Here is a 20,529-nt window from a genome sequence, read left to right as displayed (position 1 = left end):
GCTGTGGAGACTATTACACATGCAATCATATATTGTACTAATGATCAAGAAAGACTATAGCCTATATGAGGGAAGAACTTTAATGCTGAGCTACTGAACTCCAGTCTTCCTAAGTTCTTCCTTCATATATTGCCTTTCTTGATCATAGTATAATCTATGCTTGCATGCATAATAGCCTCCTCAGCCAGCTGGTAAAGATATGTGCATATATCGGCATCGGCAATCAACAATGAGTTGGAAATATCAGCATATCGGATATCGGCAAAAATCCAGTGTCGTGCATCCCTAGTTAAAAGTCTTTACATTCCTAAAAATAGACTTGATGAAAATTAGGAAATTAATTTGTTTTACACACAAAATCATCAAGGGTTTTCAATTTACTAATTGAAATTCAAGTGAATGGGCACAAAACTTGCATGACTTTTATGACACAGGTGTGAGCAAGGCAGCCATGTCTCACCCTGCAGAAAATTCTCATCCTCACACTGTTGAGATTTGATGTTTCGCCATGACAGAGGAAGTTGCTATAACTTTATTGTAAATGCTGCAGTCTGCACCAAACTACATGTTTGATAAGACTCCTGGCCTGAACAAGTGTGCATGACAATGTTCCATCAGTGATGCAAACTGACTGAATAGAGCCCCCTACGAAATTTCAGTAAAGCAGCCCCAACAGCGGGCAAAATAGTGGACAAAGGAAGTGATGTTTATCTCCTTCTTGCACTGTCTGAGAACAGCCTGGGTCTGAAGACATCTACATGCCCATCACAGAAGCCATTCGATTGTGCCGCGGCCCGAAGTGCGCAAGGGCGCGAAGGCCCGTTCAACACTGCTTGCAGCTTTAATTAGTGGGTGGTCTCTAGCACCACATAGTGGACACAGAAAGTAACAGTGAACTCCTACATATAATGTCCGATATTCATGAAAATGCAAATGCACTAAATGTATGTCTGCATTATTGAACCACTTGTGTAGCACTGTAGCAAAAGGAAGTCAGCCCTATGTGACAAACATCATGTAATTTACACGAAATTTACTGTTAATGTGGGTATTTTCTAGTGCCACATAATGGACACAGGAAGTGATAGTTATCTCCTACATGCAATGTCCAATATTCATGAAAATGTATATCTATGTCAGCTGCCCTCTGGAAAATGTATTGCTGCATTGATATTTCACTTATGTAGTATTGCCTACGAGCAACAGGAAGTGAAGCCTTAATGAAACATAGTTCATCTAATTTATACTCAATTTCTATATAAGTCATCTCCACCACCATGTACTGCACACAGGAAATATTATACCAATCACACAGTGTCCGATAATCCTGAAAATTCAGAGTTGTGTCAACCGACCTCCAGTAGTGATACCACGGCTGCTGTTCCCTCAGATGCCTGTGAGGTGCAAAGGCCTGTTCATTATTGCCTGCGTCTTTAATTTTAAAGTGCCATGTTTAATTTATATTTATTTGATTATTTATGTTGTTTTCCTCCCAGATATTTTTTTATTTCAGCACTGTCTGGTAAGAGATGTCTTTCTTAAATAAATAAATACAGGGTGCACTCATCACGTGCCGTTCTTACTCAAGTTGGCTGGGGTACATCTTAATATATATAAATAAATTAATAAATATATAAATAAATTAAACTTTCTTATATTCATTTCTTATTTAAATTAGTGTTATGTTTAATTGGTTGGCTATGACTCAGGAACTGTATAGCAGATGTGCACACTTCAATATCAGGCTTACTATTTATGATGCATAGACTGCAATATTACACCAGTCTAAAAGTAGAACAGTTACTATGGCAGACTACTACAAGGTCCCAAATTGTCTAAGGCTGATCTGTGCTGTGTTTGTAGTTCATATTAAAATCATCTCATACCTGAATCCATCATCATCATTCAGTATGTATAACATTTGTTTTTTAAATCTGTAGCAAAAAATAAATTTAACATTCAGCATCTCATTATTGTGAAGAACATTTCAGTTGTGACCCAGGAGAAGTCAGAAGTGCCATCAAATATATATTTTTTTTACCTAAATGTAAACAATATTGTGTCTAAAATCCCAGGTTTTCATGAAGTCAGTTGAGGTTATTTGTGCTTTGATTAGTATGACAGTGACCACCTACATTTTAGCTGAATAAAGCCTTTTCTCTTGAAGAGTGAATAATGAGAAACCCACACTGAATTAACACCAGAACGGACACTTCTAACTTGCCATGGACCACCAGAAGTATCCTCGCGGGACAGGGCTGTCACACTTCTAGTGAGTCTTCAGGTCCTAAGGAGTCAGTACTTACTACAAACCATTGAGCACCTTTAGGTCTCTGCTGGTACACCACAGGACCCCCTACCCTGAGAGGAAGACTGAAGCACTATATGACATCATCATGATATTACATGTGAGTGGATGCTATATTGGTGAAACTGCAAAAAAACTGACAAGAAACAGAATGAACACTGAAAACAGACATCAGCTGTCTGTGAACACCAGATCAAGGGAAGGGGTCAAAGATAATCGACCAGGAGTCAGTGGACAATGGGAAAGATCAAGGAGATCTACATCCGCCACTACTGACCATATTTGAAAATAGACAGGGTTTATACATCACATGCCGTTATTACTCAAGTTGGCTGGGGTACAGATCATCCCCTCCCAATTATTAAATACAAAATTAATATGCATACCAGTCATTAATAAATCATTCATACATATTATGTATCTTGTACATTATTTATATTATCTTATGGATTTGACCTGTTTATATATTTCATTCCCATAAATGCATCTATAATTATTCAGCATAAATCACAGGCATTCTGTATGTTCATTCAGTTATGTTCTCATCTGGTCACATGATTTTCCTTTTCACCAATTACTCTCGAATCTACAAATGGGTGACAACTTAAAACAAAAATCAACATAATTTTGAGATATTATTCCACCGCTAGTCTACAGAACAGCTTCTGTGGTCCCAGTCATAGATTATCCAACTCTGTAGAACATTAATGAACACCATTTTTCCAAAACATATTACCTGATTAAGGGTCTTACATAGCTGTTCAGCTGTGTTGACCACAGGTCACCTTTTGGGTTGTGACCCATTACAAAAAAAATCTGTCTATTTGGTGTCCCTTGTCACGTTTCAGATGTCTATGAGTTGTTTAAAACTCTAAACCTTTTTACATTTACTTTTTAAATAACAGCTTGAGGTCTAAATAGGTAAAATCATTCATTAAGATTAGAGAGAAGTCCAACAAAAGAAAACGGATCTGACTATGTTTTTTCTTCTTTCCTCTCTGATTCATCATTTCATAACCCCTCAGATTTATGTGATCCCTCGGTGGGGCAGGACCCCCAGGTTGAGAACCAGTGGATTAGCTAACTGTATATAGAGTAGTTCAAACGAGCTCCACCTCAGGCAGCTACAACAGTAAAATGCACAAACAAATAAAGAACACAAACAAGATCTGGAGATATTTGAAACTATTTGGTCAATGAATCAGTTGTAAATACAGCAGGGAGGATTTATAGCAGCCGCGGTGAGATTTTAGAGAGCTGTAGACAACAAGCTTTTAACGCATTTTCGGCAAATAGCACATCTCCAAAAGGTAAATAACTTATTCTAAATTGACTGCTCGCAGAATGACTTGTCTTTTAACTTTCAACCAGATTTGGGCCGATTTTTCGACCAAATGTCATTAAAAAGTTGAAAAGACGACACGATAGATAGATAGATAGATAGATAGATAGATAGATAGATAGATAGATAGATAGATAGATAGATAGATAGCCCACCTGTCATTAATGAGTAATAGTTAGGGTATGATAAACTCGGAAAGTCTGGCGTCATGTAGTCCACCTTCACCCCATTTCCCACTAGTTCCCGAAATCCGGGTAGGGCATGCAGGTCGTCCATGTAGTCATAGCGGAATCCATCGATCAGGAACACGAGCAAGGGGCGGGCCGCGAGACACTGATGCCCGAACAGCAGCATCAGCGGCGGGAAGAGACGCAGAGACAACACGGGTGTGTGTCTCGGGCACATACTGGTGTCACGTCCTGCGTTGGCTGTTGTAACAGACGGTGGTAACCCGAACGGGCTCTGGCTGGTGCTGGAAAGGAGCAGGCAGCTGAACGATGTCCCACACTGCGGTGGGTGGGGAAGTTCCGCGCACGTGGGTTGGGCTAATTTGGAAATAGGAAGAAAGCATTTTAGAGCCCTAACGGAATTTGATTGGCCCCCAACCCACTTAATTAATAAATAAATAAAGGTAAGAAGCAACCATGCTGTACAATTCCAGTGGTGGAAGAAGTATCCAATAATAGCGGGCTGCATGCCTATTTAAATACAGTTTAAATTAATTAAAAGTCCTGTATTCAAAAACGCATTTAAATAAAAAACGAGTATTGTCAGCTAAGGCTATTTAAAGAATTCAAATAGCCTGAGTCACAATGACATCTTACAGAGTAGACTATTATCATAAAGGTTATTATCAACATGCACTTTACACACTTTTGAAATAGCAAATTTAACACCCTCAGTTAAAATTAACACTGTGTTTATATGGGAATGACTGTGAAACACACTTCTAACACTTCTGATCAAGTTAACATTATAAACACTATGACAGTGTTACTTAACAAACTCTTATACTGTAAATTATGAACACGATAACGGATAACAAGAACACTGGTCAGTGTTCAAAGTTCACTCATTAGAGACACTCATGGAGTAACTGGTCAACACTGCACCAGTGTTCAACGCTTGAGTGACAGATAGTTACAGTTCTTCAATTGATCATTTAAAATTTACACTAAACTATTGTTGAATGATGTACTTGTACAGGGTAGATGGTCTACTGGAATTGACACCGCTAGACTTAAAATGCACAATCTGTAAATCTAGCCCTCCCACCACCCAATAAAATAATCACTCCAAATGGGTTATTTTTTCCTGTAGCAAGGGCCTCACATTAAATGATGTACAATACAATACTGCTAAAAACATGAGGTTTCTCATTACTTTTGTTTGCCCTGGCTGTCTGGCGCAACATAGAAAAATGAGTCTGTACCATAAGACATTTGGACATTGAAGTGCTTAAATTATTGCAATCCATGGAGTATAATGATTGAAACATTATGCTTGGTCAACAACATGAAAAGCATGAAAATGCTCCACAAATGTTGTCTCTATTACTGATACCAAAAATTTCTCAAAAAGAAGCAAACAATCTGGTATCTCATGAACAAAATTTGTGCAAACAATGAGACCTGTGTGATATTCATCAGCTTAATCCAAGTTATGACACTTACTTCACTTGACATATCAATTTGAAAGTCAAGATTCAGGTTTAGTTTGTTGTCATTTTCTTGTGTACTTGCATACACACACAAAAATGAAATGCTGCTCATCACAGCCCACAGCAGTGCAACAACAATAGAAAGGATAAGATGTATATCTAATCCTCTTGTCTCCGCAAAATTAATCTTCTGTTAGCTTCCCCAGTCCAGTTTCTCCTTTGGAATGTTGGTAACAGTGGCAGGTAGTAGTTAGAGGTTGACAGCTAGTTAGTTGTTTTGATTTAAAAAATATATCTAAAGATGATATTTCCTCTTCTGTCCTTGCTGATTAATGGTGTTACCTCTTCTTTAGAGTCCTTTCCGAAAATTATTTGAAAGTTATTTTGCAAAATGTCCCACTTTGTAAGTCCAAGTTTGAGATGTATTCAGGAACTCATTTTTGGTGTATCAAATCACCATTTTCAACATCAATTAGTATTTTTATTTTGACAGACTCAATACCTTTAACAGAGAGTGATTCCCAATGATAGGCAACAGCTATTTGGTGTTTCTTGGCAAGGGACTTTTTTATGCTGGACTTAAAGAATTTGTGCTTGGCTTCATATCTCATACTCCAGACATGTACTAACAGACATGTCACAACAGAAGTTATCTCAGGGCACTTTTCACATAGAGCAGGTCTAGACTGTACTCTTTATTTTACAGAGACCCAACATTCCCCCATGAGCAAGCACTTGACAACAACAGCAAGGAAAAACTCCCCTTTAACGGTAAGAAACCTCAAGTAGAACTGGGCTTTAGGTGGGCAGCCATCTACCTTGACTGGTTGGGTTGAGAGAGAAAGAGGGAGGGGGAGAAGGGAGAGAGAGACACAGAGAAGCACATTAACAACAATAATAACAATAACAACAATAATTAAAGCGCAAGCAGCGATGATCGTGCCCTCGCACCCTTGCACACGTTGGGGCACAGCGCAGTCGAAGGGCTTTTTTTGTAGGCATGCAGATGTGTTCAAGACTGGACTCAAACATTGCACGAAGGAGTTAAATATCATTTCCTGTGTCCACTATGTTGTGCTAGAGAACACCTATTAAGCAAACATCAAGTTGCTGTATATAAACTGTGGACCACACCTTGAAAATTTCATGTAAATCAGATGATGTTTGTCATATGAAGCTGACTTCCTCTTAGCAGTAGTTGGCGCTATGACTATAACTCAATATTGACATGTAGATGTGTTCAGGACAGGATTCTTATTGAGCATGAGAAATTTGGTGCAGGTTGGACAATGTACATTCAAGCTACAGCAACTTCCTGCTTCATGGCAAAGGTCAAAGTTTACCGTGTCGCCACGGCAAGGGCGATTAGTGAAAACTCATCTTTTTGGTGCGTCTGGTCATGATACATACATATGTGTACTGAATTTCATTCTTCTACAACAATCCATTTCGAGGGGGTCACTTTTCTTAATTTTCTAGGGGGCACTGTCGAGCCAATTTACCCCGCTTTTTTGCGAGACCCATAAAATATTAAATTTTTCGCCAGAACTGATGCGCCCACCAACTTTTGTGAGTTTTGGGGTATGTGTGTCTGAGATATAGGCACTCAAAGAGTTGTAATAACTAAAGCTCCAAGCAGCGATGAATGGGCCCTTGCACCTTCATGCACGTCAGGGTGTGCTGCAGTCGAATTGCTGTTATTGCCAAGCAACATAATGCAGCATTTATTAGAGGGCATTGTACACGGATATGCATTTTCCTGAATATTGGACATTGTATGTAGGAGATAACTACCTCTCTCTATTTCCAGTATGCGGTGCTAGAAAACAAAGAATAAACATTTTTAGACCTTTTCCATACATGTCTTGGCTTGGCTTGTCTTGGTTTGACTCGGCGCATCAGTGCAGCACAACAGAGATTTCTATATCAGTGGCTAACCTCTTTAAAGTGTCTTTTAACTGATGAGGTGCTTGTCTGGAGTAAAATAGTAGCGGGTTGTATACATCATGGCTGTGACTAATGTTCAAAGTCTAAGCTGTAAAATGACGGATAGACAAATTTCATTTTGGAAACACAAATCAATGTGGCATGGTTTGAGTCAGTGTAACCAAAAGTGCCAATGGAAAAAGTGTATATTTTGATGTACATCAAATGTACACCACACACCTTAAATTTCATGTAAATCAAAGGAACTTTGTCACATAAGGCTTGCTTCCTGTTGCCAAGAGACAGTGCTACACAAGTGCATCATTCATTCAGTAATACATTTAGTGAAGGTTGCCTGACATGCGTATGCAGTGTGATGGATGTCTGATGCTGCACAAAGGAGTTAAATACCACTTCCTGTGTCCACTATGTGGTGCCAGAGAGCACCCACTAATTATATGTCAATTTGCCATATATCTTGCATAGACCACACCTTGTAAATTCCATGTAAATCAGATGTAGTTTGTCACATAGCGCTGACTTCCTGTTGCCAGTAGGTGGCGCTATAACTATGACTCAATGTTGATATGTAGATGTGTTCAGCTCTGGACTCCAATCAAGCTTGTGAAATTTGGGGCAGAATGGACAAAGTCCAGTGGAGTTACAACAATTTCCTGTTCCACAGCGAGAAATGGAAATTGACCGGCATGCCACGCCAAGGGCATTCAACGAAAACTCATGATTTTGATAACTTTTCAAAGGTCTTAAGATGAAGCCAACTAAGTTTGAAGTAGGTCAGTTCAAATGTAGGAGGAGTTTGTTAAAATACAACGCCTGCAAATGGCAAAAACAGAGCAAAAATTGCGGAGTTTATTCAAAATGGCTGACTTCCTGTTGGATTTAGCATATGGCCTTTTTGTGCGTCTGGACATGATACATATGCCGTTTTGATTTTCTACATTAATCTAGAAGGCGGGGCTTCAAGTTTGAAATTTTCAAGGGGACGCTGTTTTGCCACACCAATGCCAATGACCTATACAGGATTTTAATTGGTGTCACTCCATACATGTGTGTCAAGTTTTGTTTGACAGTTGACTGTCAAACCATCCCTTGCTCCTCAAAAACAACATCGTATTTAATGGCGAAGAATGTGTCGCCATGGCAACAGTGCTTGATTATGGGTCCTTAGCTGCAGGATGTAGCATCACCAAGGTCTTACATCTTAGCTGAGTCAATTCCAGTTGCATCGGCCAAAGTTACTAGGAGTAATTAGACAAAGTATGACACATGTTACTTCATGTCGACAGTGGGTGGCGCTATGACTGTCACTAAATATGGGCCTGCAGGTATCTTCAGACTGGGACTCTTAACAAGCATATGAAATTTGGAAAAGATCAGACCATGTAGAGTCAAGTTATAAGGCTTTGAAATTTCATGGTGAGACATTGAAATTCGCCGAGTTGTAATAATAATAATAATAATAATAATAAAAATAATAATAATAATAATAATAATAACAACAATAACAATAACAATAATAATAATAATGATAATTCCTTTGGTTCCAAGAGGGCTTTGCTGGTCAGCGCTCAGGCCCTAATAATAATTCCTTTGGATACAAGAGGGCTTCGTGCTGGGTCGCTCGGCCCCTAATAATTCCTTCAGATCCAATAGGGCCTTTGCACCACTTGATGCTCGGGCTCTAATAATAATTCCTTTGGATATAAGAGGGCTTTGCACCACTAGGTGCTTGGGCCCTAATAATAATAATTCCTATGGATACAAAAGGGCTTTGCACTGGTCAGCGCTCGGCCCCTAATAATTCTTTCAGATCCAATAGGGCCTTCACACCACTTGGTGCTCGGGCCCTAAAAATAGAGAATAAGAATCATTACAATGCCATTCAGTGCTCAGGCCCTAAATATAATGATTATAATAATGACTGTAACAATAACATTTTCATTTCGCAGCGTTCACTGGACATTTGACCTTGGGGTTTACCCTTAGTTGTAATCATGCTCCCTCAGACATGCAGGCAGCTCTCCAGGGACAGACCCTTGTGCGGTAAGTCTGGCATGGAGATATTTCCTGAGAGCTCCTGATCATCATCAGAAACATTCCCTTGATCTTCTTCATCCTCCTTGTGACGTTCCTCCTCCTCCTCCTCCTCCTCCAAGATATCACCCATCGACAGACAAAGGTTGTGAAGAATGCAGCATGCTGCTATGACTTTGGGGGCAAATAGAGGCCGAATCTCCAAAGCCCTCAAGAAAATGGCTGGCCAGCGGGTTTTTAGCAAGCTGAAGGTATGCTCAATGATGTTCCTGGCCTTGGCATAGTGCTTGTTGAAGCGTGCTTGATGATTAAAATACAGGTAACTTAAAATTTATGTAGTCTTTCAAATAGGTGGATAGAAACTTTATTGATTCCTTAATTAATTCTATTCTGGTTATTTATATTTCATTAAAAATATGTGTAAAGACAAATATTTATTTAGTCCAGACGTTTGCAGATAAAACAAATCTGATTCTGTAGCTGTGCCTATGACTCTCCTGGCATCTTTAATAGATATTACTAATGCCCTGTTAGCTCCATGTATTATGCTGCTTACTCATTCTACTTGTTTATACTTCTCCATGTATTATGCTAATCATCAGCTGCCCCTCTCAGCACCTACTGCACTCCTGGCCGTCCTGGTTTGGGGATCCTTTTGAATTGCCCTTCTGAGATTTCTTCCATTTTTTTCCTGCCAATGTTTTTCCTTATCTCCATGATGGTTAAGGTCAGGAGGTGTTGTAATGAGGGCCTGTAAAGCCCATTGAGACATGTAATGGGCTAAACAAATTAACTTTACTTGATTCATTGTACAAGGCTTATCAGACTTGTTTTGTCTGCAAATGTGAGTGTGAACCTCATTTGATATAAGGTAAGTGTGTGGAGTGTATAGTAATGTAATGTACGCAAATAATTCATCAAAATACCTATGTTATTAGTTCTATGCTACTCCATTTACCTACTCCCCATTGAATGCACAAAGATAATAATTTATCCTATTCATTCAGGTTCTCTCTTCCAGGATTTCACCACAAGGTGGTGCTGGGGAACCAATTGTAAAACCAAATGGTTGGAAATTTCCTGGATGAAGGGGGTGAGCCAACAGCGTCATTGTTACACTGGGGGGAATCCTGTTATTCATGTTTTATACCTAAACATTTCTATCTATTGTATCGTATTTATTGTGTTTATGTTCCATCATTATTAAAATTAAGTGCTGCTTTGTATAAACTTTATAAGATAACTTACATGGCCTGAGAGAAACATTAAGATAGCAAAACGCCTTTCCATCCTCCTCCTCATCCTGGCTCTTCTCACTTGAAGTCGCCTCCTCAGCTCAGCAGCCTCCTCTTCTGCTTCCCTGTAAAGTATACCCATGGTAGCTGCTAACATTGTCCAGTTCATCTTTTATCTATAGTTGTTTTACCTTCCTTTATTCTTTGTTAAATCAAACATGAATCACACACAATAGGCTTTACTGGGGTTTTTTCCCGCCATTGGCTCATGATGTACAGAAAATTTGGGGCTTGTGAAACTTAGAAGCACTTTAGGAAAAAAAAACAAACAAAAGAAGTGGTATGCAAGGGGATTGTCATTGCTTTATTATTATAAATAGACATTACATTGTTAGTGTACAGTTGTGGAGTAATCAGCTGAGCTTAGCAAATTGTACAACATCCATTGTTTTGGGCCATAAAGCCAAGCTGTTATTCTGGAAGACCGCAGGCAGCCTTTGTGCTGGGTATTGCACAATACCAGGAAGAATGCATTGTCTCAAACTGTCAACAGAGCTTTCTCGTGACCTTGCGAATTCATTCTTCCAAGAACGACTAGCAAGAACATTTTCCCCAAGGACACAAGTCCATTCTTTACGTTCCTGAGTTTGAGAAAGGCCCTGAGTGAACACAACCTGGCCTGGACGCTGAAAGTAGGGGTGCTAAGGTGACTGCAGTACCCTCTACTGGTGGGGGCCATAACTGCAAGGCAAAAAAGTTTACTAAAAAAATCAACAAAAAACTTTTATTTCTGAGAGTAGCATTTTAGCGTAAGAAGTCTATAGAACATGGTTGTTCATTAAATGGTTGAAATTCACCCTTTGTTATTTTTTTATGATGTCTGATTTCATTTTAGAATATCCAATGTATTTTCTGCGTATCTGAGGCACAAATGCCGAGCACAAAGCTGAGCAGTGACCAGTAATGATGGGTTAGGTATCACAACCGCACTTCACCATGACTCAAAAAAAGAGTCTCTGATTTCTTTAATAATGGCCCCAAAGCCAATCAGCCAAATCAACCAAGACCCTTACCCTGCCAGAACACGGCAGGACCCTTGTCACTCCAGCAGCCCTGAGGAGGAGAGATCAGAGCAGCAGCAGCTAGCTAACATCAGTGTTAACGCCAATGCTACACCCTGACCCCCCTCCAGATGGTCCTATGGTGGCTAATGGGCAAGTCCCAGCTAGTTACTCTGTTGGTGAAGAAATGTGTTTTTGTTATGTCCTGCCGCCATGCAGGCTCATTTTGGTCTCTGTTACAATATTTATACCACGTACAGGTTAGCTGTAAATTTCAGATGCTTTGTGTATGCATTATTTTAACTTGGTGTGGTGGTGCTGCTGGATGACGATTATGTAAGTTATGTAGCTCACTCCCCATCTCTCAATTTCCTGTCTCACCAGTTGGAGGACGTATGAATTGATTATATAATTTAGTAAGTTTAGTTATTTCATGTTTTTGTCACAGATCTGGTGGTGCGACATGCTTCAAATGAGAGCAAGAGGATGTCTTTGTAGTGTGGAGTTGTGTTTTGGAATGCAGTTTTCAATGAATTCAGAGTTATTGTTAATGGTTTAATGGTTTCTGTTGCTCTCTCTCTTTGTGTGTGGATGTGTGTGTGTGTGTGTGTGTGTGAAAAGAAAGGGAGAGAGAGAGAGCAAGACATTTTGGAGTGCGGTCTTTAATGAAAGCCTGTTTAGAAAGCCCTGCCTATGGGCTGTTCAGAGTTACGCTTTAATGTTTTCGGTTGCTGTGTGTGTATGTTTTATAAAGTTCAAGAGCCTTGTTCTGTTGCTACCCGTATAGCTTAGCGGTCAGTCAACAATAAGTCGTCTTCTGATCAGGAATAAACCTGCATTCCATCTGTGAACTGCCCATAGCTGAATATGGTACTACACTGATTTGACATACAGCATGTTGGTGCTCAAGCTTGCTGTCTGTTTTAGTGTAAAATGTTCGAAAACTGGTGTAAAATGTTGTTGGCGATTCTCTCAGCACCCCCAACTCTGACTTCCAGCATCCTTGAACCTGGCAGAGGAAGTAGGCCAGCACAGACAGACCTGGCTGCCCAGAGAGGAGAGGTTGTGTTCTTACTCTGACCAGGGAACAGTAGAGACAGAGCTGCACTTCTTAACTCACTGCAACTAATATCTAAGTCTCAGAGCCCATTATTTTGCAAAAATAATAAAATATTCCCAGAGTTCCTCTATCTAATTGTGTTAATATGCTTTGAATCATACATGTATTGTATGCAGTCATGCCAATAAAGCCACTTGAATTGAATTGCAAGTGACAGAGAGAGAGAGACAGCGGCGGTGGTCAAGTGAGCTAGAGAGTGAATAAAGACAGGAAAATAACAGAAATAAAATATTATTTTCTGATTGTGTAATGTTCTAAAGCAGAAATAACTATCAAACACTCAAAAACAGATGTTTTAGTTTCAGTTTCCCCCTCTACATTTCTCCTTTTCATACATCCAATTCATGCAACAGAAAATACAAAGAAAAGGAAAAATCTGTTGTTTTTTCCTCATCTGTGAATGCTATGTTTCAAGCGTTGCTGTGATCTTTTAATTCATCCTGGGTCTAATTTGCAGGATCTACCTAGTCCTTTAGATGTGGCGGAAACACAAAAAGGACTGCACTACAGGGAATTTTTGTTCCAAGTTTAGTCCCTGAGATTAGTACCTCTGGTCCCAAAGTCCCTGGAAATTTTGGTTGGAAAAGAGCTTTTTTGTGAACCCGATGAATCTCAGTGCTGAATCTCAGAGCTGGAGAGAGCAAAGTGAGCATGACACATGAAACAAGAAAATGTGACCATATTACACCTATTCTAACCTCTCTTCATTAGCTCCCCATCCATGTTAGATCAGATTTTAAGATGCTTCTGATGACCTATAAAATCCTAAATGGGCATGCTCCTGCATACTGCACTATGCATACTGCAGTGTTGCTTTCTAATGAAGCATTAACGTTAATAACATCAAAAACACACAACAGTGGTGTAACCAAAGATTATTTTATTATCTTAAAAAGCAACACAGTCCCCATAGGGTATCACATACACTACAACGACGGTAACACCAGTACTACACATCAAAGGGACTTTCAGATATTATAGACATTTAAAAAATCCCTCTTTTTATTGTTTAAATTATTTGACTAGGCATGACAGATAAACATCATTTACAGGTATGACATACTGTCACCATTAGAAACAATGTTATTATTGAACCTCCATGTTATAAACCACCACCGATGTTAAGGGAAGACATTTCATGGACTGTCAGTGTAGAAAAGGGACAGGAAGGTTACAGGAGTGTGGTTGGAGGGGCGAAGGAGTAGAGTGAGGGCCACTGGGCCAGACAGTAGCAGGGAGGATTGGGGTATGGGGCAGTGCAAACATCTGACATGAGGGATGGAACCCCATGACCTCCACCAGGCAGGAGACTATAGCCCTATTTTACTGGTGGAAAAGGGACAAGAACCCAACTGTAGAACAGAAACTAAAACTCCTGAACGGTGGTAGAGATTAAATTCGTCTGTAGGGACTAGAACTCAACTCTCCACAAAAACTCTGTGGTAAAAAACCCAAGATTAGTGGTACAATAGCGACTGAAACTACTGTATATCTAGGGACAGTGATTAGCACCCTCTAAATGGTAATGGTAGAACAGAAACTAGAACTTGACTTACAGTAAGAGATTTATCCTTGTCTGTGTCTCAGCTACGTAGGTACAACTGGGACTACAACTCTTCTGGAGAGGTAGAATTGGGACTAGAACCCTACTACAATGATATGATAACTAAAGCCTTACTGTTGTGATCTTTGTAATGAACTGGAACCCTACTGTTGGGTGACAGGAGATGAGAACCCTATTACAGATTTAAAAAAGGATCTACAGTATACCCCCGGAATACTGGTGGAGGAGGGACTAAAACCCTAAAGTAGGTTTAGAACCCTATTGGCATTGTAGACTACCAGCTATAAGCTTAGAATACTCAGATAACAGACTAGAATCTAAATTATTGTTGGAGAGCCAAAGGGTTTTAGTCCCCGGTGGGTTTTAGTCCCTAAAAAACCTGAAGACTAAAACCCAAGACCAGCAGCAGAACAGACTATAAATCTCTATTTTAACAGAGATTAAATTCTGAAAATATTGATGAAATTTTGACAACAACCCAAGCATATTAGTAGAACAGAAACATCTTTACACTGGTAAATATAAACCAGTACCCTGGTACAGATGGTAAAGCCCTAGAACACCCTAGAAAAATTTAAGACATTAATTGTATTGTAATGGCACAATCCTTGAAATACAAGTGTGAAAACTGTTGTGGTAGAGAATTGTACTTGTAGTGGTATTACAATGGTAGATTAGGGACTGAAAACCTAGCACAGAGGTATGGCAGGTCATAGACACATAAGGCTTCAGTATGCTTCGAACAAAGTATTTATTGGATTGTCTGATAGCCTCTGAAACCTCTATCCCCACACATTTCCAATATTGGAATTAGTAGGGGATGCATGCAGTTTTTTGTAAATTTCCAAAACACACAATCTAACAATCACATCCATTTTACACAGTCATGGGCCACAACATGAATGGCTTGAGCGGAGACTGTCTGAAAGTACTCTATGTTATCTCCATTTGTATAGTTTACTGGGTCTCATCCCTTGCAAAGACATAAGGCTTTTCACCCTACCTTCTACAGTGGCCATTTGGAAAAGGTCCGAGCATGTATGCCTTTAGACATGATCGGACAACTTGTATGAACTATTTTGTTTGAAGCATACTGACATCTTTATTGTAGTAGCAATACATGAGGTTTTGACAAGATAGATAGTAGAACCAGATGCAGTGGTAGAATGAGAACTAAAACTCAGCAGTAAAGCATTAAGTCAGAGTGTACAATCCTACTCCAGTGGTATTAGACTGATACCCTCATACATCGTACCCAGATTCATTTGACTAGTTATTTAAGGGGATTGAGAAAGTTTGTTCCCTAGTTAATTTTGTTCTGCGTGTATGGTGGTGAAGAGGTACAGTTTCAGTCTACCATTGCAGTTCAATTCCCAGTAGCAGTACCTCTGGCTTTTTGTGCATTCCCACAAACCCAATGTGTTTGCAGGTGGGAAGCTGGTGAGGGTTCTCATCCTTGTCACTACACTTGTGACTCCTGCTGGTTGGTTGTGGTGTCTGTACAGTTTCCCAGGCCAACTGTACAGTTAGTAATGACAAGGACTGCAGTTCAGAGGGAGAAAATGGGGAAATCTATGAAATTAAATCAAACTTTTATAAAACCATCAGCTCTGAACATACAGCAAGTAAATTAAGTCAGTGTGAGAGTGACAAGTGTCCTGATGTACACCATTCCATGTTGCGGTTGACAAGTGTAATATATCACCATAACTAAAATGTCAGTGACATTATCTAATCCAGTTTGTGTTTTAGTGACTCCTGATTCATGAGTTCCCATGGTGTTTTGTATTGTGTCCAATTATATTCTGTGTAATATTCTCAAATAATAGCCTCTCATCAAATGCACATACACTAAAAAGAGAACAGAATTGGTGTTGGAGTATATCTGGGATCTTACAGTGTGCATATCCTCACTGAATCTAATATTTATTTTGTCAGGCTTTGCAACAGTTGGCTAGCTCACATTGCCCTATGTCAGGATTTTGTGTCACACATTATGATGGGAAGGCCAATATTATTTGGGCTGAAGTCCCTTCTGTGATATGGACAGAGGTTCACCCTACAGAGGAAATCGTGTACTACCAGAGGGTGTAATAATGAGGAAGAGTTGTAGAGGGAGTGGGGGTTGGTTGGCAGCTAAACCACAATGCTATCATGTACCATTAGAAGAGACCTTGATAGCGAACAAGGGGAAACAACAGGGGAGTCCAGCACTTTGATGTGTAAGTGTATGTGTGTGTGTGAGTGTGTATGTAGACATTCACAGGCTAGAGGCTGACGACAGTGTGATAGTAGAAAGGGCGGGCTGTGTGTTTGCTGCTGTGGAGGTAGTTGTAGAGGAGCCTGTAGGACAACAACATTGGGAGGATTTGACAACTCCCTCAGCCAATAGGAGGATCAGACTCAAATGACTGACATATCACTGTAGGACTGCAGGAATTTTCAAAATAGGTAAATCCAGCTCAGTTTAGGGGCCTGTACTACGAAGCAAGTTCAACATACCCAGGATATCTTTTCTTTAGCTGGTTTCACTGAGCCTAACATTAACTGTCCAGATAACCAGTAATACGAAGCTGGCTATCAACCAGCGTAGTCAACTCAGAGTTTTCCTATCCAGCTACAAGTGCATTTGTGTGAAAGGGGTGAAAGGAGCGTTGTTAATTACGATCAACATCATCAGAACTATGAATGAAGTACTTAAGGGGATATGAGATGAAACGGTGAAGAAACCATTCTGAATATGTCACATAAAAACCTGAAAGTAATGTCAGACTGTTTCTGCTACTGTGAAAAGAGTGGAAAAGTAGTTAATGACTTATGAAGTCTATCTGACCGAAGAGCTGCATTTATAATCATGGGAGCCAATTAACTGTATGTGGATTATTTTTCAAAAAAAAGACAATCTTTTGTTTTTATTTCCAATTATCATCACACAGTTGCCTCATGTTATTCTGAGTTGCAGTGATGGAATCAGAGTGTGAGATCATCCATACTGTCAGCTATCACTCCGAGGATAAAATAAACTTTGCACCATTAAAATGTAGTTAAAATCATCATTTTGTGTTTAGTGTCGTAAATGATCTCTCCCTTTGTTAGAAGCTCTGTTTTAAAGCCAGAGTGGAAACAGAAAGCTTGGAACAATAAAATGTTTCCACCACTGACTTATAAAAATATGTATTGCTCTTTTGTTACTTGTCACTTTATTCTAAACACAGGTTTGGAGCCTATGGCAATGATGACTCTTTTTTTCCAGTGATCTGATTGGTCAGTGGTGTTCACAGGTTGTGATCCGATCCTCTTAAGTTAACCTGCTCTGGAGCAGGTTAGCTGTTCAGCGGAAGTTATCATGGCAATGTACCCTGTTAAGAATTAAACCACCGTCATAACCCTGAAAACCCACAGTTAAACCTGAAGTTACCTCACTAACCCCAACCCCACTTTGCAGTACAGGTCTGGTTTCAGAATGAGACCAACACATGTGAAATGTAAGTCTTATTTCACATCTCTGTGCCATAGTCAGTAGTCACCACATCTGTCTGTCTGTCTGTTTAGTCGCTGTGTAATCCAGTTCACCCAAATGCTTCATAGAAGGGTTTGCCAATGCCAAAATTATGCAGGTGAAACCTATTATACAAGTGTAAGTATCCATTTAATACTATATTCCAATTATACCATCATTATTTTTATTATAATTATTATCATGGCCATCACTAACCATAATACATCTTAGCACCAGGAGAGACAGAATGGCTCAGGGATTTGATTCAAACAGTAATTAAACTCAAATAGTCATGAACTTGATTAAAATGTAAATGAATGGGAAAGTTGTGTATAAATATGGAAATTAAAAAATAAAATCACATCCCTGCTTGTTGTGTATAAATTGGTCTGAATTAGGTTTTTTTTTTAGATAACGTAATCTAGAAAAAAATGAATCAAATTTCTGCACTTTCTCTTGAATGTACGTTGTCTAATGCAAAGACTCACACCTTTAATTGAAATCCACAGTTCATGTACTGAAAACAGTTTTTGCTGGTTGAAAAAATGCACATGAAACTCAACAGGGATGCAATCAGAATCCCTCATGTCCACTGAATTTGGCTGAATCACATTCCATATGCATCACATCACAGTTGTTGCAGTTCAAATGTCCACTAAAAGCATTTCAGAGGTGGAGTGTATTCAAACTAAAATATTATGTTGTTTTTTTACCAACATTTTTGCGTTTTTATCTGTCTCTCACCCCCCTTGAAAAACTTGTAAGAGCACCCTGCTTTAACCCCACTGATTGTTTTTGATAGAAAACGATTTAAGCAGAAATGTTTTTTTGTGAAATGTCGGTTTATTGTAGTCCTGCTGTGATGTCACCATCTAGCATCCAACGCCATATTGAAGGGCAAAAACACCAGGTCCTTAAACAACAATGACTAATTCATATTTTTATGAATTCATTTCCACCCCTCTGATCACTTCACTGAGATTTTTGGATGAAATTTAACACTGGGTTTAGCTACTGTGTCTGGCATTGTGGAAATGTTATCTAACGTGAAATTAAGTTATTATTTATGAATTTATATACTAACAGGACGGAGAGATGTACGTCTTCTGCCTGCCAATATGGCAGCTGTTGCAAGCTATGACAACACCTGCAGACCTCAATGGCCTATACCAGTGACAGGTGATTTTATACACAAACAAGAAAAAATGTTTGTCCATATGTCCTTAATGAAATGTCAGTAACAAAATGCAATGTGTCTCTAAATACTAATTTCATGTCAACTATCAATAAATATAAGCATTTATGTATATTGACAAGAGAATTTCAGACTCTGACGTGAGTTACTCTGGCAAAAATACACCTGGCCTATAAAGATGGTGGAGCAGAGAAACAAGTTGCAAGTAAGATGCTCCACTCGTGTCCAGTACACACTGGCTCCGGACATGATGCAGCCACATCTAGTGGACATGAGGGGTAACATGAAGAGAGAAACACAAGCTCTAAGTACTGCAATCAAGAATCTCATACGTGGAGCTGCACCTCAGGTTGTCAATATATCTACTAACAGTTGGGGGAGATAGCTAAAAACTAGCTAAAAACTGGAAACACTGTTTAGGCAGTTCAGATGGGCATCATGGCTTCCAACAGATGCAAGAACTGGCCAATTAATTCTTCAAAGCGTGTTATGGTAAAAACAGTCCTGGGTACAGGTAAAACATTTGACTGTCTAACCACCTGACATTGTTGTTGGATTTTGGGGCAATGTTCAAGGGCGTTAACTGTCAATTATCTGTGGCCATGCACCTTACAGTGGTGAATAGATTATAGATAACAGAGACGTAGTGAATAAAAGCTGGATCAGTGAGAGTGTATACACCATCAATAACAGTAGTCAGCAGAGCTGCATCTCTCCAGTGTGTAGTAGTAGAAGACACCACTAGAGGGAGATGCACTGATCTGAAGCAGCTGGAATGAGAGAGGAAATAACATGACCTGAGATTACAGATTACTGATACACAAACATATCCCACATGCGCGCACACACACACACACACACACACACACACACACACACACACACACACACACACACACACACACACAAATAGAATCCATGTTAGTGAAACAACACAACAGCAGTGTGTAAACTACAGGCTGCAAAATGACATGGTCAATCTGCCCAGTGGCCTGGTGTGTATGTGTGTGTGTTTGTATGTGAGAGAGAAGAAGCAGTTTCCTGGTGGTCTAAATTCCTTTTCGTATGTGTCTGTGTGTGTGTGTGTGTGTGTGTGTGTGTGTGTGTGTGTGTGTGTGTGTGAGTGTGTGTGTGTGTGTGTGTGTTTACAGCTATAGTTCCACAATGGGCCTGTGGCAACTCCACTGATTCAGACAGTCTGTCATTCTAAAGGTGTAACAGTCCTTGGGTGGGACTTTTATTTTCTGACCCCTTTCCATTGGCTCTCGGAGCTACACCCAGCCATTAGTTCCGCCTCTAGACGCTGGTGATTGACGCAAGGCAGGCGTTGGGCTTCTGGAGCTTCTCTGGTTGGGTGCCGGCAGGCTCAGGGATGGTACGGAAGGAGAAAGGGGGGCCGTTGCCAGTAGTGATGCCGAGATGGCCAGGGCTCAGTGCCAGGTTCTGCCGACGGTTACTCTCTACTATGGAAGAGGTGTTAGATGCTAGGCTCTCCCTCGTTCTGCAGAGAGAGACACACACTGAGAAAGTATACAACCATGGACATGACACCAAAGAAAGTGCT

The 20,529-nt window shown here is 39.8% G+C and overlaps 2 protein-coding genes across 5 annotated transcripts in view; both read right to left on the bottom strand.

The window, feature by feature from the left end:
* Positions 1-4,139, bottom strand: part of enpp6 (ectonucleotide pyrophosphatase/phosphodiesterase 6) — a 63,099-nt gene extending 58,960 nt beyond the window's left edge. Inside the window, exon 1 of the mRNA XM_044363799.1 lies at positions 3,806-4,139. Within this exon, the coding sequence (XP_044219734.1) occupies positions 3,806-4,055 (250 nt within the window). The 5' untranslated portion in view covers positions 4,056-4,139. The remainder of the gene's footprint in view (positions 1-3,805) is intronic.
* A 13,569-nt stretch (positions 4,140-17,708) lies between these two features.
* The window catches only part of LOC122990569 (storkhead-box protein 2-like), a 131,256-nt gene continuing 128,435 nt past the window's right edge, over positions 17,709-20,529 (bottom strand). For 3 of the 4 annotated variants that reach the window (XM_044363950.1, XM_044363952.1, XM_044363953.1), the window contains exon 4: positions 17,709-20,466. In XM_044363950.1, coding sequence (XP_044219885.1) covers positions 20,262-20,466 — 205 coding nt within the window. In that variant the 3' untranslated portion in view covers positions 17,709-20,261. The remainder of the gene's footprint in view (positions 20,467-20,529) is intronic. The other variant, XM_044363951.1, reaches the window with a different exon arrangement.

The sequence above is a fragment of the Thunnus albacares genome, chromosome 10 (genome assembly GCF_914725855.1).
Source record: "Thunnus albacares chromosome 10, fThuAlb1.1, whole genome shotgun sequence".
In the NCBI taxonomy this organism is placed as follows: Eukaryota; Metazoa; Chordata; class Actinopteri; order Scombriformes; family Scombridae; genus Thunnus; species Thunnus albacares.
This window is presented reverse-complemented; position numbering and strand designations above follow the sequence as displayed.